The 21,381-nt window shown below is 43.1% G+C and overlaps 1 protein-coding gene across 2 annotated transcripts in view; it reads left to right on the top strand.

Annotated features, from left to right (window-relative positions):
• Nucleotides 1-9,821, top strand: part of PTH1R (parathyroid hormone 1 receptor) — a 103,015-nt gene extending 93,194 nt beyond the window's left edge. For both annotated transcript variants that reach the window (XM_088533285.1, XM_088533284.1), the window contains 6 exons: nt 362-422; nt 2,618-2,684; nt 5,433-5,527; nt 6,946-7,087; nt 8,240-8,281; nt 9,112-9,821. In XM_088533285.1, coding sequence (XP_088389411.1) covers nt 362-422; nt 2,618-2,684; nt 5,433-5,527; nt 6,946-7,087; nt 8,240-8,281; nt 9,112-9,474 — 770 coding nt within the window. In that variant the 3' untranslated portion in view covers nt 9,475-9,821. The remainder of the gene's footprint in view (nt 1-361; nt 423-2,617; nt 2,685-5,432; nt 5,528-6,945; nt 7,088-8,239; nt 8,282-9,111) is intronic.
• The last annotated feature ends 11,560 nt before the right edge of the window (nt 9,822-21,381 follow it).

Here is a 21,381-nt window from a genome sequence, read left to right as displayed (position 1 = left end):
TTTATTCTGTCAAGTCCACCAGGTACTTCAGGTTCAGGCCAGCTGGACCTAAGCATGATTCATAAGGTAGCATGAGCCCTACCTGCTCCTGGTAGACAGGTAGGGAATACAGACTCTTTTGAAAGCTGGGAAGAGGATGGATATATCCATGCCATTTGGCCTCAGAATACAGTTCCTGCCACAGCCTAGTTTACTATGTTTGGATTACTTAAAAGATGCAGGACCAAAATCCAAATTATACTTGAATATTTAAAAACTCTGTCTTTCACCCTTGCACTTGTCCTCTCCACTTGTGTTTGTGCAGAAGGGAGCCTTCCGCCCCCCAGCTTACTCACTCAATTTGATTTCTATTTCTTTGCAGGACTCCCTGCTGTATTTGTTACAGCGTGGGCCAGCGTGAGAGCCATTCTAGCCGACACAGAGTAAGTCTCAGTGAATTTTTTTTCTTTTCACATGCGATGCCTTTGGGGTGCTTCTAGCACTGGTGACTTTGCGGATGAACAGAAAGGAAAAGAGAAACGAGGCAAGGCCAGAAGCCACTTCTAGTATGAAGTTTGCAAACCTATTGGGTGTGTGGCAGAGAGGGATAGGGTGAATGCAACTTGCTTGGCTTTCCTTCCATTTTACAGAATTTGGCATAGGTGAGTGCTCACAGCTGATACACCAGTATCCCTTGGAGATCCAAGGGGGTGGTTAGAGTAAAATTCCAGCAGTTTAATGCCGACAGTATAGGCATCATGTCACTGGGAGGGACAGGATGGAGGCCCATAAAATCCTGAATAACCTGTACATCATGGATAGAGATGTTGGCTTGTTCACAGACTCTTTCAGTAGTTGAACTAGAAAGCATGACATGAAGTTGGGAGACAGTAGATTCATCATAGTGCAGAGAAAGTGATTTGTCACTGGTCAGGTAGAGTAGCAATCTGAGTTGCAAATGCCTGGCCGTAGGATGTTGTGGACTTCAACATGCGCTTAGGTTTAAAAAGCGTTTGCACTAAATCTTTGAAGATAAATTCCTCCAGATGTATTAAATACTAAGACAGTATTCTGGCTCAGAAAGTTCTCCTGAACTGCAGACAGTTGGAAGGATAATCAGAAAAAATATTGCGGCCTGCTTGCCTTTTTCTCTCTAGACTTCACTTTTTGGCTACTGTATGAAACAAGACACTGTACTAGCTGATTCTTTGGTTTGGCCCAGCACAGACACCCTGATGGCCTCATGTTCTCATGTTCTGGTGAATGAAACATCCATAGCACCTAATCTTCACACTCCAATACAATCATTCAGTAAAGCAAGCCCAAAATTGACTTCACAACAGCATTAATCTGCTAATGGTCTCCCAGCAAGAGCATGGGGTTCCCCAGGCAAGATTTCAAATGGCTTTGCCTAGGAAGAAGACTGTTCTCCAAGTGAATTTTCAATTCTGGCTTGGAAGAAACTAGTAGCACAACCCTTTTACTTTAGTATGACGCATCTGCGTTGGCAAAGGTTCACATTTGCAGAGCCCTTAAGTCAGCATCGGTGGTTTTTCTGCCTCTATCTCTCACCTTCCTTGAATAACTGCCTGGGCAGAATTTGGCCCATAATATAAGAACTGCAGCTGCCATGTGGAGGCTGGTTGGCTTAGATAAAGAAAGGCCTGTGACACTCTTCTCTCCCTGTGGTTGGAGAGAATTCAGAGTAATTAACACTGAGTGACCTTATTCAATAGCTGTTGGAAAAGCCTGCAAGGAAGCAATGTTCAGCCCACACTCAGCAGCCAGATGGCCAGAGACAAGCATCCGTGCCCACCAACAGTTTGTCCTTCCCCATGCTTGCTGCTGTTGGGAGCAGAGGATATGGGCTGAAGATGCAGAGGTGGTAAAGACTTCTTTGGGGCACGGATGGGGCTCACCATGAGAGCAGAGTTGAAAGAATCACAGTAATTGAATGTAAAAACACTCAACCATGCCCTGCAGTTGGTCAGGGTTGGTCCTCATGCAAATCTCTGCTGGCTTGTTTCAAGGGGTAATATAAGGCCAGTTCAGCAAATCCCAGCATGGTTTCTCTGGTTTTCCCCCAAATTTGACTACTTTCACTATATTTTTTCTGATATGGTGCCCATAGACAGATGTTATTGCATCTTTATAGGACATCTCACTGTTTGTCAATGTACCCAATGTACCTCTCCAGCCCAATTGTGAGCATAAGCTGTGTGCTGCAAACCCCTTTAAGTCAACTCAGAATAATTTATGCAAACAGAGAAACACCCCTTCTACCCCCATAGCTGCTGAGCAATAATTCAACAGCCAAAGTATTCTGCTGGGCCATAAGCTCAAGGTAAACATGTCTACATAAGAGGATGATTGTTATTGCAGAAAGGGAAGATCCTTGAAATCTGGAGAACATAGTTCTAAATGTACTTAACATGGCTTTCAGTTGGGGATGGTATGACAACGGAAAGAGGGCGACTTTGTGCCTGTGCTGGTTGAAGGGAGAATTAGAGCTAGGTCCTTCCAACACACCAGACCTTGGAAGAACCCAGCTTCCCGGGTTGGGTTTAGCAAACAGGACACTGAGACTGTTTCCCTGTGCAACTGATGACTTCCTGATGGGATGTCAATCTCTTCTCAGGTGTTGGGACTTGAGTGCTGGCAATTTAAAATGGATTGTTCAGGTGCCCATCCTGGCAGCTATCGTGGTGAGTACTGGTTCATAACAATGGGTGTGTAAAATGTGCAAACACAATATGTTAAAAGGAGACATTTTAGTTTGGAATTAGAATGAGGGCTTCATTAAAAAAAAAAAAAAAAACTTTTTTCCCTAGGGATGCTTCAGTGTCATCGGATCATTTCAGACTCTCTTTCCTGATCCAGTAAAAGCTTGATATATCTCAAAGATAGCTTTTCAAAGGAAGTAAAAGATAGACCATCCCAGCCACGATCCATGGATCCGCTGGCAGGCACAATCTCGAGCACTCACAGAAAACCAATTCAGTCCACATATGAGAGTGAGAGGGGTCAAAAACGGAATGGAAATGACATTATTCAGATGCAAGAATGACCTCTCGCAAGCTAGGGAGGTCATTATACACACGTCCAAGGGAAATTCAGCAGATGGTTACACACCTGGTTGAGGAGGGTGCCAATTCGCTAGGGAACCTGTTCTTAAGAGATTTTGTTAATTATCCTGTTTCTGCCCTCTGTCTTTTCCCTATGATTTCCCTTTACTCCATCTTCTGACGGGTACATGATTGCATGTGAAAGAGCTTTTCACCTGCTTGTCTTAGTCCATTTGCACATCCACCCATGAGCAGCTGAGTGGAGTCAATATGAATCTTTCTGTAGCCATTAGAGTCACATAGAGTCACATTGCATCAGGTCACATAAACCTTGGTCTGACCTGCAAACCAGGAGGCCTTGGAAGATGATCACTGTGGGTGAGAAGAAAACCAGACCATTTGCCTACAAACATCAGGAGAAGTTCTGAGGGGAATGTGCTCTTATATACAATTAGGCAAGCTGCTTTGGACTTTGAGGGTTCTTTTTCTCTTCATCAAATTTTAATTTTGATGGAATTTCTCCACCTGGCTCTAGCAATTACGTATGCACCTTGGAAGAAACAAATCACCAAGCCCACATTGTGGTAATTGGAAAAGGAGTAGTAGGATAGAAGAGAAAGTTCCTATAGTTCAAATAGATGAATGCCAGCAACCTCATTGCGTTTAATTTAAAGCCCAATTAGCAGAAGAGAAAGAGCTCAATTGAGGCTTGTCCTTGTAAAAATAATGTTTCTCCATGAGGCTCTGTTGTGCTTGTACCCTGGCTATTTGCAAATGCAGCTATTTATCATGCAAAAATATTCTGTGGGTTTTTTGTTTAATTTCTGTGGGTTCATATTGTTCACTTGGCTGCCTTTTCAGTTCTCATACTGGCTGGTCATATGTTGCTGGATGAAATTATGCATTTTCTGGATGAGTTTGCAGAGAAATTGAAATCTGAGGGGTTTAAAATCCCTCCACTCTACTGCTAACTTTGATGTCATTTGGTTGTCTGGATTTTTTTTTTTAAGTACTCGTTTTAGTAAAAGTCAAAGGAGTTTCTCCCCTGACTTTGGTAAGGTTGGACACCTTCAATTGAGCAGACAAATGTGGAACAAGATCCCATTGTTAAGGCTTTGAAGCTAGAAAGGCTCCTCTGAGAAACAAAGCACGCATTTTCTCTCAGATTGGTTTCCAACCAAAATGAATTATGTGCCCCCAGGCTGTGGGTTTCCTTGCCTGTCCATCTATCCATCCCTCCCTCTAACTGTTGTGTCAGTCAGTAAATTCCAACCAAATGTAACCAAAGGGGTTAGGGTTGCATAGATGTTAAATTCCCACAAACCTCATGAAAACAGCCAAAGAGATACAGGAGACGAGTTCTACCAAAGCCCCTTTGAGGAAAAGGGTGTAGTGCCAACTCACCCTGTGTTTTAAACAGGGGGAAGCTGTTCCCAAAGAACTTGCACCTTGTTAAAAGAGAAAGAATCCAACCGCAGAAGACAAAGCCATAGCAAATGAGGCCACGTTCATTCAGTTGCTCAGGGAACTGCTTGTTTTACCAGTGAGGATAATTAACCATTGGAACAACTTACCAATGGTTGTGGTAGGATCTCTGTCATGGAAATACTGAAATCCCAGTCTCCAGGAGCTCAAATGAAAATGAATACAAGGAGGTCTTATGGGGAGTGTTTTGCTGGAGCTGAAACTAGAAGTCCACAATGGTTCCTTCTGGCATAAAACTGCGAGTCTGTGCAGCAAGATAATTTGTTTTCTCCAAAAACCGTATTGGCAACTGTGAAGTCAAATGACAGCCACAGGTCTCCAGAGAAGCCATAGGCATCAGCATTAGCCCAGACCCAGAAATTCTCTTTTGCATGAGCTGCTGCTGCGAATGCTGTAAGAATAAAATTCAGGCATTGCCAGCTCACAGCAACATCAAGTTGCTCTTGATGCTACCCTCTAGTACCCTAGCCAAGGGTAATTTGCTGCTTATGAGCAGCTGGGATCATTTTATGGGGTGTCTCAATAAATTTCCCTGTAACTAGTTCCACAGGCTTTGCTTACAACATGACAAACTCTACTGCAGGACAGGACAGGATGAGGACTATGGGAGAATAGCAAAGAAAAGAAATGAAGAAGAAAAAGAAAGAAATCCTTCTTTATCTCCTTTGCAGAAGAGCAAACTGAAGAGTGAATCAGGTTGAACCTGGCCTGATCTAGGGAAACACTGAGTCTTTCCCAAGAGTTCATCACTCACAGCAGAAACTCTCCCAGAAGGAGGTAGACACATAGCAGGAGTAGATTCCTACATTCCCTTGACTCATCTTGACAAGGGGAAATAACTGACTGGATGACTTTCGCATTGGATGGGATATTTTTTAAGTTATCTTATTTTTTTTCTTCCAGGTAAATTTTATTCTTTTTATCAATATTATCAGAGTCCTAGCAACCAAGCTACGGGAGACAAATGCAGGGAGGTGTGATTCAAGACAACAGTACAGGTGAGCCACATTTCCTCCCCACTTCTCTGGGAGATGTCAAAAATACCTGTTTCTACCTACTGATTGCACAACAAAGCCAGGGTGACCCATTCAGATGAAATGACTCTAGACATTTAAAATGAGGCTGACCTTGTCTTCTCAGGTGCTCTCTGTCCATTTATCAACCACGAGCTGTACTGAGACAGCAGCTAGACCCTTTCTCGAGCTGTTTAAACTGCTGTGTCAAAATGTTCATTCCACCCAGAGACTTTTCATCATTGCCAGATTTGAACCAACAATGCAAAAATTTAAAAGCCATGCTTATACTGCTGAAGCACTAAACCTTTACAAATTTACTTATTTTCCTCTGTAAAACTTGGTGTATTTTTGTAAAACTTGGTGTATTTGTTAAATATGCCATTCATCTAGTGTTTCAGTGTATTTGATGAAATGAAAAAAAAAATCTCTGACTCTTCACAGGAAATCTGGCATTTCCTCATTTGTTTTATTTTACTTCATTCTGCCAGCTCTTCTCCCTTGATAATTTAGGATATTTGTAGCATAATCAAAACTGGAGAGAAAAAGTAGATTGCTGAGACCCTTGGCTTCATGAGAGTTCCTCCAGCTTCTCAGTCTTTCAGACTGGACTGATCAACATCAAGTCTGAGATGAAGGAGGGCAGAAGGAGCTTGTCTGCCAACCATGAGCTCACTGCTACCATCTCCCTCTCCAAACACAAGGAGTTTCGTTTGAAGCAGGAATGGGATTTGGCTGGAGAAGCAATTTTTTTTTTTTAACTACCATGTCAGGACTCTGATTTGTCTATTTATTTATTTCTCCCTGGCTCAACTTTGTTATTAATTATGGTTTGGATGGGCCCTGCTCCTTTTAATGTTTTTGGTTCCCTTGGTAGTTGCCAATTGACAGACAGAGGAGGCACCAGGTCTTTCTGCTGGTGATGTCCACCCTTCCCAATGATTGCCTGAACTCAGTGACTTGTTGTAACTCTTGGCCAGGGGTTTAATCCTTCAATTAGCTCATTTCCAGGCAAGGCAGGTTCCCTCAGGGACAAAGTCAGTCAAGTGCTGGGGGCCACATTGTACATGCCCTTCCTGTCCTGCCGTAGTCTGATCCTGAGATGGAGTAGGTCCTTCAAAAAGGGGCTTTCCAGGGAATATTGAAACTCCAGATGCCCCTAAGACCAGTGACCTACCACCACTCTAACCACGGAGAGGGTTAGACTATCTGTACTGGAGGATGGACCACTTCGGTCCACATGCTGCAAGTTCAACAGCTTGAAGCTGTGGACGGCCACACCACCAGTGCAAATGTGAGGTACTCAGAACAAAATTATGTGCCACAAACACCCAAGGTGTAGGTGGACCCACCAGACTCAGAAGTTCATCCCATCCCCTAACTCTCTCTCCTTGTTCTTACAGGAAGCTGCTGAAATCTACCCTCGTCCTTATGCCTCTGTTTGGCGTTCACTATATTGTTTTCATGGCTATGCCATACACAGATGTGTCAGGGATTCTTTGGCAAGTTCAAATGCACTATGAAATGCTGTTCAACTCTTTCCAGGTACTGTTAAATTAACTATAACTGTTAATTTAAGGAGAGCAAACTATAAGAATTTAGATGAAGAAAAGAGTGACATTAGAGTGCAAGGTGTTCTCTTTGGAAGCAGATTTTTTTTTCTCAGTATGTCAGATTTCATTCACGAGATGATTTGACTCTATTCTAGCATTGAACATGATTTACATTTACAAAGCACAAGATTAAAAAAAGGGGCAATGTGTCCAACAAAATTGTTCCTGTTGAAAGGTAACTTACCCCATAAATTCCCTTCGGGTTAAGGTTAAAGGTAGGTCTGGTAGAGCTCCACAGAGACACGCTGTTTTATATCACCTTGCTGCCTGCTTGTCGTAAGCTCTGTTTCAAACCTGTGGATAGATCTCTCAGTTCTGGGTTTGGGCATAATGGTGATTCAGTTCCAAGCCTGGTCCTATAGAAGACACTGCAGGAAGAATTAGCATCTCACTACAAGCTGGGCATTGTAGTTACTGCACCCCCTTCCCTGAGAGATTAACTTTTGGCTCACTATCTATCACTGTGGATGCTTGGGATGGATGACAAAAGGCAGACAGTAGGATTGGCCTGATGAAAGTTTAGAGAAACTGTTGGGTACCAATGGAATAAAGTAATGGGTTACCTCACCAAAATCATGTTAAAATATTGCCCAGCAGGAAGATGTGTATGATTTACTCGTGCTTGGATTCTCTTACTGGTTCTGCCATGTGTGCAGGTACTGTAGTGGCAAGCAGAGCTAGAAGAGTCCCATCAGGGCCATTTTCCAGCCTACAGTCCTACAGCAGAATCACCTCCGTGTAAACCATTGGAAATGTCCATTGATTTTATCCATAAACTCACCACCTTCCCACCCACCATCCCAGAGCCTTTGCAAAAGCTCTGAGGGTGGAGGGCAAGCAGATATTTTAATGAAGTTATTATATCATCTATCTACTTTGTAGATAGTCTGCAGGCAAATGGTTATGTCCATCCATCTCTTTTGCACTACAGAGCACTGAGAAATTTCTTACTCATATAATATTTGTCATATTATAAACGCTGATAACTTCACAGGAGCACAGTGATGCTGAGCAGCAGCATCAGGGAAGAGATACTCAGATGCAATAAGATTGACATTAATGTATTGTTTCTTCTTCCTTCCAGGGATTTTTTGTTGCCATCATATACTGTTTTTGCAATGGAGAGGTGAGTCTTTCTTTCCCTTCTTTGCTAGACTCATTCTAAATTTGGGGGGCTAGGTGGACACATAACAGTGTAACTCCACTTATTACAGAGAAGCAGCCCTGTCTTTCACTCCCTGAATGATCTGTCAGTTCATGTAGTAAGTCTGCAAGTTCTTTTTTGGTTATAGGAGACATCCAGGACAATCTGCCACAATTAAACGAGCTACTGGAAGTAGCTACTGGAAAAAGGATGGAAAAAAAATGCTATCTTCTATTTTTCCTAGCTCAAGTGCTGCTAAGTGCTGCTAAATTTCTGATCTGTGGCAAGAAGAAAAGTGTAAGAATAGAGCAACTGCCTATTCAAACAAACTCTTTTGTTTGTTTAAGCTTTTTTGACTTTTTACTTTAAAGAGTGACATGCTTTAGGTTTCACACAACTCCCAAGCTACCTGTTTACTTCATTTGTCTCAGTGTAGCAAACTAAAAACACAGATGGTTAGTACAAGCATATTGGGAAAGAGTAGAGCTACTTTTATGGCCCAGAATAAACCTGGTTTGATCTAACTTGCCCATTTTAAGTGTAAATGTAATTACAGGCAAATTGCTTAGGCCCTTAAATATAATCCCAAAATGAAATCCATGTCAATCTCCTGTTAATCTGCTCTTCCCTAAACGTCTCCAGTGAAGTTTTCAGCAGGGGATTTACCAGGATCTAACATGATTTTTCTATTCCTTACAATTTAATTCTCAGAAAGTTCCTCACCCATTTTGCCTATGGATAGTCTTTCCTTCTGATGACTCTATATTTCTTTCCTCCCACTCACCTTTTTTCTTGCCTCTCCCTTCTTCCAGGTCCAAGCAGAAATAAAGAAGTCATGGAGCAGATGGACATTAGCACTTGACTTTAAAAGGAAAGCACGAAGTGGGAGTACAACCTACAGTTATGGACCAATGGTTTCCCACACCAGCATCACAAATGTAGCCACGAGAGGGGCACTTGCCCTCCACCTCAATACGAGACTTATACCAGGGACCCTCAATGGACACCGGAATTTGCCAGGTTATGTAAAAAATGGCTCAATTTCTGAAAACTCCATGCCTTCTTCTGGACCAGAGCAGTACAACAAAGATGAGGAGTACCTGAACGGCTCTGGGCTTTACGATGGAGACAGACCCACAGTACTTGTTGAAGAAGAAAGAGAGACAGTGATGTAAAGAGAGGAGGAAGGAGAGTAGAAGAAGCAAAAAGGATGAAAAAGGTTCCTGGAGTGCATTTAGTGGGCTAAAGAATATCAGGCCACGCATCGGATGCCAAGGGTTTCCATACAGTTTCTCTGTTCTGTTGAACAGGAGGTTAAGTTATATGGAGAGAAAAAAAAAAGTGAGCCACCAATGTGGCCAGCTGTTGATCACATCCATAGACTCAGTGATCCAAGTCTCCCTGGTGTTGACGGAGGCAGGGCTATCCAGGCGGGCCTTGCTTGCTCCCTGCCGAACAGCAGAGATACTGAGAGTTTGCAAGGGAGGGCTGCACAGCAGCACGTGGTCCTTTCACCCTTTGCAGACCAAGGAGGAGGAGAGTCTCACCCAGTAGAGCAAAAAGTCTGATGGGGATGGTCCATGCCATCTTCTCAAGAGGGTACAAGCCACCCTGGGCATCATGGTCACCGCTTTGGTTCAATTTGCTCTTTCCTTTTAAAGTCTGTCCGGTAGCACACTCAACCCTCGGGGGCTGTAGCTGCCTGTTCATGCAGCCTCACACATGTCATGGGCAACTCAGTAGGACCGATGACTTGCGGCGTGTTCTTCCCATGGGTGATGTCACTTGTTATCACAACGAGGCTCCTCTGGGATGGGCAGAATTAACAGCGTGCGGCTGCTGTGTGCAGGCAGAGAGCTGACTTCACCTTGCCCTGACCAGAGCCCTAGGAGCAAGCCAAAAACTAGTGCAATTTTAGGATGGAAAATGCGGTTATCACAGTGTGTGACATTTTCATTCTTCCAGGTTGGGAGAGGGGCCCACCCTGTTTGCTGCAAAGCCAGTTGAGGCAAGGAGGGAAGTCAGCCGGCCTTCAGCATGTGTGTGCATGGGTGTGTGTGTGGCTGAAATCAGGATCACTAACTCAGACCTCCTTTCTTGTGAGGGCTCATGAAAAAAAAAAAAAAAAACCTTCAGTCATTTTAAAAAAATCTTTGAATTGCTTTTCACTCTCCTCTCAAATTTCCTGTTTCTCACTGGTCCAAACCCTCACAAAGAGAAAGATTTATTTGGAAGTGTGCCCATTCTACCCAAAAGCATGATCTGCCACATTCATAGGCAGTTTCATGAGAACTGAAGGCCAAGCTGTTGAACAAAAGCACAGGGATTGCTCATGGATGGTCACCTTCTGAACATCTTTTTAGCTTTATCTTTCTCTGTGGTTTGATCCTCAAATTAGCCACACATGCACACGTGTACATAGGGCCAGATTCTCAGCTCGTGCAAACATGTATCTTCAACCAAAGATGTTCATATGAGGAACCACTGCTGTGGTTGTCTCAGAAGGGATGAGCACAAGGAAATGCCTGTTTCCTATGGGAAGGAAAGACCAGAAATATTTTGTTTCCCTATCTGGCAGTTTTGGTAGAAATGCCAAAACTTTTTTGGAAGAAGTGCCAGAAGGTCATTTTCTGATACACATTGTGTTGAGTAGCATCAAGGAGGTTTGGTCCTTTGGCCCAGCACACTGCGTTGAAGGCATTTCATACAAGCTGAGCATTTAGTGACGTGTCTCTGTGAGCCCCCAGGCAGGATTCAGAATTGCCCCGGGGTAGGCAATTAGGAACTGCAACCAAACGTCCTACATGGACAGAGGAAGAACTCTGAGTGAGCCAGCCTGAATCCTCTTGTGAGCCCCCATCACAACACTACTATTCCCTTGGTTCAGCTTAAAAGCCAGCTGTTCATGGTGCTCTTTTCCTTTTTTTCTAGCATCTGAAGCATTCTTGACTCCACCTGCCTGTTTTTAAATGCAATAGGAAAGAGGTTTTGTGAGAATTTGTAGAAATCCTTTAGGAGGTGGTTGGGGTATATGGGAAAAGCTGGAGTCTGTCCTGATCTTTTAAAGATGGATGGTAGGTACACAGACTGCACTCTTGAAATGCACTCAGTCACAGGAACCGCCTTTGCCATCTTCTGAGGACAAATTAAGGTCTAATTTCCCCCAGATCCTGTAGGAGGTGAGGAAGAGCATTGGATCCATCTCCGAGTTCTGGATTGAGACCTGGGAGGGGAAGTGGTGGCTGAAAGGCAGACCCCTGTCCAGCACCTCTCCACCTATGGCAGTCTTTACTTTATTGCACCCAAAAGAGTCTTTACAAACCATAAATTGTGATGTTTGTTTCCTTGTTACACATTGTTAGAATTAGTCATGACCCATCTTAATCATTTACCACCACATGGCAGCTATTGAGACATCCAATTTTCAAAGAACAATATTTTTCCATGCTCTCACTGTTGTTGTTGCTGTTATTATGAATAATAATGACAATAATAACAACAGTGCTATAGGGAAGTTAAGCAATCTCACAAGAGAAGTCAGCTCAAGAGAAAGTTTGGCGTGGAGAGCAAGCCAACTCTGCAGAAATCCGGGTCAGCCTTCTGCTTGCCTTTTCTTCTCACATGCTGGCATGGCCCCTGGAGGGAATCAAAGGAATTATTACCAGTTGATAATCAGAGCATGTACAGCTGCGTTATTTGCCATCTTATGCAGCTGATCAGACAGTGAGAGAGAAGAACATTAAATACGCCGGCTCCGGCTTCCCACGGTTTCAGAAGTACCTCATGCTTAGATCCTGCAAGGAGATGCAATGATCCTCCTGACTTTCTCATTCAAAGAGTTTCTCAGTATCATTTCCCTAATGGTCTGAAGCAAAAAAAATAAATAAATAAAGGGATAGAAAAAAAGAAAGAAAAAAACCCACCAGTGACTCAATATTTACTTCTGTTTGTTACAGAGAGCTCAAGATTAATAACATGGTTGAAAAATCACTTAGTGAGGCTCAAGAGTCATCAAATTATTTATAAATAAATAAAACAGTCCTCATAAATTGAATTGCATTAATCACTGGATTGCGTAGACTAGATACCTCGAAATTGTTCTCATGGTTAAATATAGCTGAACTTTACATGCGCAAGGAATGTACAGGGGAAGAAATCTTTTCTTGTATATTTCAATTACAAACCATACATAATAGATTATTTCTGTTAGTGTTCAGATGCATGAACTAAATTGCATGTAAAAATTAGGAACATGCCAATAACAAAAACAGGACAGCCTGGGGACAGGACAGATCAGACAGGATCCAGGGACAGATCAGATAGGATCCAGGGGGACTCCCAGACTAAGTCCTGTTTGATTTACCAGTGTAGACACTGGTAGCTGAGGGCTTCAGAAAACAGGAAAATGACAAGGTGAGGATGAATTCTTCTGTGATTCACCTGGTGACCATTGCAAACCTTGCAGGTGGGACAGCTCTCTTTACTGCCAGTTGTCCTGATTCAGGTCCAAGATGGAACAGAGGAGCAGAGAGAGGAGGTGGCTTTGGGATCAGGGTACAAAAAGCCCATGGTCAGAGGCAATCTCAAGCTCACTTCAAGGAGGAGGTAAAGGGCTAAAGGTGTTAGTTGTCTATATTTTTCAAGTTGTCCCTCCTCCGTGGTGTCTGTCAGCTTTGTGTCTCTTTCCTCCACCCCCAAGTTCCAAAACACCTGGAGACACTCAGAAGTCCTATAGACCATCCTACCATTCTCTCTACTTCTCACCTGAGAAGGAGTCTCCTCTCCTACTCCACTGAGATGTCGAGGTCGGGAGGAGAATTTCACTCTCTGGCAGATTCATCTCAAGGGCTTCTGACAAGAAGTCCCGTACCCAACCAAGCACCCTTTCTATTCCCATCTGCAACAACACAGTCAACTTATCCCCATGAGCCTTTCCTCTTTTATCTACCTCTTTTCTGGATAGACATAGCGTTGTTGATGTTCCTCAGCTTTGTGTTTCTTGAGGATTGCCTCTGGCAGCTTTGCTGGCTCTGCTTTGCCTGGATGTGTGCAGATGAGGGTTTTTACAACTCCTGTAGATGGTTTTGGTTAGATGAGATCAGGTCTGTTCTCATTTCTTATTCCATCCTTCGACTTTGTTCTTCTCATCTGGAAACAAATTAAAGCCAAATCAGCTGACCAAATTCCCCCAAAATAAACTCTTCAGCCAGGGATTGCTTTAAGTTGTTTGTTTATAGACAATTGGCTGAAAGATGTAGAACATCTACAGTGCTGGAAGGAATTTTTCATTTTTAAAACTCTGAAAATAATTAAGTGTGGAGACCTCCATTTTTTTATTGCTGTTTGTTATTTTGACCAGCTTAACAACTGGCTTAAAAGGTTTCAAATTTTAGAATATGATATTTCAAAATGTTAAGAAACTCTAGTTATAAGTTCAATTTTCTTGCCTTTTCACTGGCTGATTTTTATGCGCAGTTTCTGCCTAGAATTCATTACAAGCTTCAAACAGGATTACTGAGGAGGGAATTATCACTATATCCCTTAACTCAACTGAGTTGGCCAATGGCTTTTTCACCTGAGTTGAAGAACAGTTTGTGCCTTGTCAGGAAAAGGTTTATTGCAGTAACATAAATTGTGAGGTGTTGGCTTGCTTTGCCCTGGTTTCTGCAATTTTTTCTGATGGTCTCAGTTCTCTGCCCATCTTTGGGGATGGAGCAGGACAGAGAGTTTTCTTCAGAAGGAAGGCTGAGTGTCTGAGTTTCAGAATCAGGGAGCCAAAGGAAGAAGATTCCAGGGCCTTTTGAGACCAAGCAAAACTGATCTGTTTTGTTAATATTCCCTCCTAACGCATGTCAACACTCTCTCTGGCTTGATCTGCATTTCACGGGGACAAATCATGTAGCACCCAAGGCTTGTCTAGAAGAAGAGACTTTCTTGAGCAAGTTTCATGCTGGAACAGATTTGTTGATTGATCTTCTTTTAAATTTTACTGCTATTCCTGATGTCTTGCTATGTTCTTCAAAGTGGAGGACATATATGATATCCCTGGCCAGCTACAGAGCTCTTCAAGCATTCAGTGCAATTTTCTAGACAGAGTAGATTTTATATCCCATTCCTCTAGGGTATTTTGAAATGAGAAGAATATTAAATTGTAAAGGAAATGAGTTTGCGAAAGACTCACTCTATAAATAAATTTGCATCATGTTAGGCCAGGACTGACTGGATTTGCCTGGAAAACATGATGGTTCATAAATTGTATAAATAAAAGGAAGAGCATCCATCTCTGCGGACATTGACTTGAAGACAGTTTTCCTGTTTCTGCCCATGGACTTGATAGGTTGAAGCTACTGGACAGCACAGACTGTTGGCCAAAAATAACGTCCTATGGTTTGAAGTAGCAAACCAGCTGTATTACAGTTATTGTTGTTATTCTGTTTTTTGCAGTGCTGACAGACCCTCCTGCACATCTAACTCACCTGTAGCACCAGGCTGGGTGGTAGCCCTGAAGAACATAGGACAAGATAAGACCAGAAACCATTTGTGATCTTTGAGGTTTCTCTCCCCCATGATTAGAAGTTCAGGAAAAGGACACCAGCAGGGTGGACAAACACGCACGCACACATCTATCCCAGACCCAAGGGGGTTGGACTACTTTCTCTACACTTACCTTTTTCCCTAGTTTGGCTCTACAAAGCAACCTCAAAAAATCTGTCTAAAGGCTCAATTAGTAGAAGTCAATCTCAACTCCTCAATGCCAAGGCAATCCAGAGCCTGAGAAAAGGAACATAATATGCTTAGATTCCGGTCACATCATACCCATTATGGTGACTTCAGAGTTAGTAGACACTTGCCCAAACTGTCTTGAGCTTTGGTCTATCTGCAAGAAAAGGGCTTAGAGAAGAAGAAGAGGAGTTGTTGCCTTTAAACCATACTAGCGATTGATTATAAGCAATCAATCGGTAATTATAAGTTATTTTTTGTTTATTTCATAAGGTTCTGTTGAGCGCTCTGATGTTTTCTGCCTACTATCTGGCTTTCTGATGTCTCTGAAGTGGAAGGACTTCTCTGTGATATGCAGAAGAGATATAATAAGCAGATGGAGTTACTCAAAGCTGCTCTCTAGGGCAGGACAGTTAGGAACAGACCTGATGCTGATTTTATATTCATTGGCAGAAGGCAAGAGCCAGTGAAGTTAATCAAGTTAACTAGGTCTAATGCCAGGGCAACACAGATATGAATCTTCAGGATTCATGTACAATTTGCATAATGGAATGAAAATAAATCTTCTTACTCTAACTACAGAAATGCTCTGCAGAGAATTAGAGACTGAGCTTGCTGTTTGGGATTAAATAGAAGGACACCCAAGACATCATCCATGACATAAAAAAAATCCCATTTTAGGTGTCTTAGTCTGTTTTCCCCACTGCCCTACACTGTAGCCACTAAACCATACTCAGCTGTATCAATTAGTAGGGATTTTTTTAGCCTTATTTTTCCCCTGTCCTCTTTGCACGTGAATTAAAATCATCCAAGTTTTCATGCCAGCTTCCAGGTTTGAGCAAACCCCACAATTTGCAAAGTTTAAGATAATATCTCAACATTTTGCCAGGCGTTCAGGAGGCAGGTGGAAAGAAGCATGTGAGAAGCTAATGGGAGCCACAGGGGAGCATTAAAATAAAAATCAAACAAGGTTCCTGTGAAACCTTTCCCACAGACCAGGAGAAGTTTTGCAAATCTTGGCACGGCGCTTCAGCTTCAAACTGAACTTGTTCGTGTTTTGTCTCATAGAAGAGCATGAGTCATTCGGGATGACCTGCAAAGCTCAAGCAATGACTTTCTGTTGGCTTCAGAGGTACTTGGGATTAGAGCTGGTACACACACTGCTCTTAAATAGCCTGTTCCCAGAGCAAGGGCTGCAGATGTCAATAGCCAAAGTCTGATGCTGCGATCTGCTGAAGGGTTTTATGTGTCTTTCTCTAGGTTGATACCCCAGTTCTGCACGGGGGCACAACTGTCCCAACACATGTGTGTGTCCCAACACATATTTGGTGTTTTGTAGCTATGGTGTGCACCCATCTGGAGTGTCTCCTGCTTGAACAAGCTTTCGATATCATTTGCCAATGACAGACAGTGATGTTGTTTTGTAAGAGGGCCAAAAGGCTGTTGTTTGCAAGATCAGAGTGCAAAGGCTCTGTCCGAACTCAGAATAGATTTGCAATATTCCATGGAGCGAGGGCAGGGCTAGAAGTCAGCTCCTGGTCTGGCCATGAGCACAAGGAGCAGGAACTAAAGGAAAAGTTAAGGAATAGCTGCCCCAGGTGAATATTAGCAATTAGGGAGTCCTACCACCTGGCTGCTTTTCATGCAGGCCTCTCTTTCCAGTACAGATTTGACAGAGATCATAGAATCATAGAATACTGAAGGTTAGAAGGAACCTCTAGATGGACTCTTGTGCACAATTATGCTCTTTCCTAAACACGGGATGTCTTGAAAATGCAAATTAGAGTTTTAGCAAAGCTATACAACTTTCTCTTCTTCTTCATCCTCATTGGCATTTTTTCCCTTCCTTTTCTTGCCAGATTAATAAAAGGGGCACATTATAGCAACCTCAGCATGAGAACCAGGGACTCGGATACTTTTTTCTTGGTTCCCACAGAGCAACTTCTCTCTGTGACTGTTATCCTGGCATATGAACTGAGGGATTTGGTGGCATTTGATTATCTTCCTGTGACCAAGGGTTAATCGTTCTGGGCTAGTGGTGGGGAGTACAAAAACACAGATGTGCTGGCATCGAGTTTGGGGTGAAATCCTAACCCCATGAAAATTGACACCAAAATGTTTGTTGATTTCCTTGGAGTGGCATTCACCATAAATGCTGAAAAAAGCATAATGATCTTCCCTCTGACCCAGATACCTTATGTTCTACCTGTATTTTCCGTGTCGGCTTTTTGCTTTTGAAAAAAATAGCACCAACAGGAGCAGAAAGTAGAAACAAAAAGGGAGAAAGTGGTCTGAATGGCAGTAATTCTGGTCTTGAATGGTCTGAATTACTTCATGGGTGACAAAGTTCTGACTTTCATATTGGAGTCTCTACAAAAGCTAGCGATTTAGGACATGAAAGATATTTAGATAGGAAAAGGCATGGGATTAAGATGTTTGGGATGGATGGAATTGGTTATGGTTCACTGACTTTCCAAATTCCTGGGCCTACCTCTTCCAAAATAGAGCTACAATGGAAGGCTGCTTAAAAGATAAGCTTAAATGAAGGGTATTCTCTAAACAGTGCAAACATTAGGTGCCTAATGCAGAAAGGGAAAATAATGACTTCACCAGGGAAGCAGCAGCTATTTAAATGAGAGCATTACAGCAGGCATGAATCCCTCTAAGTATGGAGCTGGATATTCCCTGTCAAGCTATGCTTTGATTTTTTAATGTTTCTCCATCTAAATGAATCACTCTGAGGGCTTCAGGAGAGGATGAGCAAGAGGTACCTTGCTCTTACAGGTGAAATGCCTCCAAGGACAGGTTTGCTGAGGTAGAGCTCATTTGTTTGGTGGCAGGAGAGACAAAGCCAAACATCGTAATTCTAACCCATCTCCTCAGACCATCTGCACAGTGGGAGACACCATGTCAACCTTCTGCCATTTTCCTGAGCTGGGGACATGCACGAAGAAACAGGCCGGCTGCTAAAACCAAAATTCGTTGCTTCTTCTCAGAAGCTTAAGTGTGACCAAGCCACGGTGGTCACCATTAAGTGAAGGAGCCTGGGCATTAGAGGAAACACCGGGCCATCCTCAGTGGTGTGCTGGGCTGTGTCCATACTGCTTTCGGGTTATTGGCTCCTTTTTTTCTAGTTTGAGCAGGAGGAAGGGAGCTGGGGGTGTGTGTTTTCCCTCCCACATGAGTGGTTTTAAGATCACGTTTCACTCCAGAAGAGGGACAAAACTGAAAAACTAAAGGACAAAACTGTGATTTCTTTCTATGTGTTAAGGGGACATTGCCTTGTGTGTGTCGTCAAGCAGGCTTTTGGTTTACATTCCTCCACTTCTGCTTTCTGTATGGACCAAAGTAATGAGCGGAAAATGACAAACCACAAGTGTATGTAAAAAGGGAATTAAAATAAAAAGAAACCTTTATTGATTCTAACAAACTGGCAAATGTTCAGTGTGTCATTCCTTGCCTCAGTGCATTCAGACACCTTCAGGGACACTCCTAGACGGACATGGGATGCATATTCTTATGGGTCCATGAAGCTTCATGAGATCCTCCCCTACCAATAAGCACACAGAAGGATGGTTGTGAATCATGTTGCTAGTATGTCTCAAGAAGCCTCTTAGGGAGACATCGTACAAGATGGCTTAAATAACCCACTTAACATTGTAGTTGTCATGAGAGCTAGGAACAAAACCAATTACTTCACATCTCTAGCTCCTTCTGGATGGCAGCTTCCATAGAGATGCTGGGCACTACTGGAAAACAGTTTAGTTCCAACCGCTTCCAAAGAATTAAGCTGATTTAGAGCAGCTGAAGTCTAAGGCCATTGCTCCAGCAGCCAAGGATTGGGCAATGACATTTGGTATGGTGAAACTCTATACTTTGCCCAGGAGAAAGAAATGGGCAAAAAAAACATGTTGCATATATTGTATGAGTCGCCTATCACGACTCCAGCAGCAATTTCACTCAAGTAATACCTCCAGAAAAACACTGTGGTGCTCATGCAAGCATGCCAGAGCTCCTGGCCAGCCTAAACAGCCAGGGACTGCTGAGGGAAATAGGGAGTAACCTCCTTCTGCTTTTTTTAGATAGATAAACATTGAGTGATTGGCCTGATTCCAGAAAGCCCCAACAGCAAGAAGTGGGAGCAAGGCAGTTGCACAAACACTTGTTCCAGACGGAGCTCCGTGAGTTTTGGCTGTGCATGAGATGGGTTGCCATACACATTGAGCACCTTGATCCCACTTGATAGCATCCAGGAGAAAGAAACTGAGGGCAGCCAACTTCATCCCAGTTGCTCTCCCATTTACAAAGAAGTAGCAGTAAACCATCAGCTCAGCTCTCATTAAATCTGAGCTCTGGAGCTCTCCAGAGATAGGTATAGTCAGGCGCATATAAATATATATATATATAGGGCCAGGTATAGCCCAAATGTTTGCTTTCAATCAAGATTTCCTTCACCTGAATGGACAGGAGCAAGTCTGAGCTCACTGCAGCCCACCCACCTCTGGATGCCCCGGCCTCAGTACTTCCCCAGCACAGCACAGAGGTTTTGAGCCCCAATATCAGCAGGTAAATGACCAGCTAAAATTGCTTGGGAATTGAAGTTCAGTAAGTCTAAACCTGTCCTTCCCACATTACAATTGATTTTTTTTCCAATTTCATTTGCAATAATCTTCATTGGATTAAAAGTGCGCATGACATATGCACTGCTTACCCCTGGCCTAACATGTCAAGCAGAATGCAATAGATAATTGCAGAAAATGATAATAATAATAATAGCACATTTGGGGAAGGCAAAAATGGACAAACCACCCTTTCCTCTCCAGCCCACAGCCCTGTCCCCTGAAAGAGCTGCCCCTTTGCTGTGTCGTTCTCCTAATGCGCTTGCGGTGGCTATTTTGGAGGATGCTCTCATGCCACCTGACACTCGCACAGTGTCCGTGGGGGCACCTCATTCCACGCAGAGGTATGCGGTGCCGTCATTGAGCACAGCACACACAACGCAGGGTGGCTCCCTGCATCGCTGCCCTTACAGGGCACAAGGTCTTTGGCCGGGCACGAGCAAATGTCGCTCTTCACGGGTGTGAAATATAATCACCATAAAACCTAACTTGGGGGGACCTTCACTGAAGGTCATGCCCTCTAGCTCAGTGCTCTCAAGCTCTCTTTGGGCCTCAGACCATTCCCCCTGTTGCTTTTCCTGTCTCCGAAAGATAAAGTATTTATTTATTTATATATTCCAAAATTAAATGCTTTGGCAAATTCCACACCTAAGTTCTCAATTTTTGCAACATACGAAATTGCTTTACTATGTTATGCTAAAATGAATGGTGGCTCTTCCCTTCTGCAGCCTTACCTCTGATCAGACCCTCCACTGCAAACAAACTGTGTGCATTAAACTGGCAATCATTGCCCATGTTATGCGTCAGTGGGTCCATGTCCCATGTTGATCATATACAGGATATCTACATAGCCAGAATGATTTTCCAATGAAACAGAAAACCAGCAGAGTTGGAAGTTTTCCCACAAGAGAGGACTGGTGCTGGGATTTGCTGAGGGACTAGAAGTGGCCCTAGATGCAATTTGCCTTGAGGGGGCTGAGCCAAAAATGTCACCCTCTCCTAGTGAGCACCTAACCATGTCCCTAGCTTGGACATCTTCTGTTTGCAAGGAGAGCTTGTAAGGTTAAAGCAAACAGTTTTATCTCTGCCCGTCCTGGGGTGGTCACCTAATGTATCCAAGAATGAGATGAACCGTCACTGTTGAAATGGTTTTTACCCTTTAACTCTTTTCTTTACGTTGAGCCAATGGTTAGATCTGCCTGGGGCAGATTAGATCTCAAGTGCCCTTAGATGTCATCTAGGTGAACCTTGGAAAGGAGACAGGGTTACTAGACAAGAGAGATCTGGACTGACATAAAAACATGCCCCGTTATTTTTTTCCCATGAGAAGCAGAAGTCTCAGTTTGCAGCTGGCTGAGCAATTGGCAGTTCCAAATCACTTCAGTCCTGTCCCAAAGAACAAAAACTGCAAAGAATTTTCCATTTCTCGGCACTACCCTGAATGCCACAAAGATTAACAAGTAATATTAGCTCTGCTGAAGTATCTCTGCTCTGCTCAAGGAAACATAGAGGACATATAAGCATCCAAACTTCGAGCAAGAAAAAGAAATTAAACCCAAAATATGCCTGTTTGGAAGCAATACCCCTTTGGAAAGGAGGAAGGATTGATATCTGCCAAAGTGCTAACAGATGTTTTTTATATGCACTACTATATAAATTTTCTGTAGGAGGAATACTGGATGCAACAGTGGTGGGTGATTTATTTGCAGCAGCAGGTGCATTGCAAGCTGCGTTTCGGACTGT

Source organism: Tinamus guttatus, unplaced genomic scaffold (genome assembly GCF_059628265.1).
Source record: "Tinamus guttatus ecotype Peru unplaced genomic scaffold, ASM5962826v1 Tinamus_guttatus_pri_ptg000490l, whole genome shotgun sequence".
Taxonomy (NCBI): Eukaryota; Metazoa; Chordata; class Aves; order Tinamiformes; family Tinamidae; genus Tinamus; species Tinamus guttatus.
Note: the sequence above shows the minus strand (reverse complement) of the source record. Positions and strands in the feature narration are given on the sequence as shown.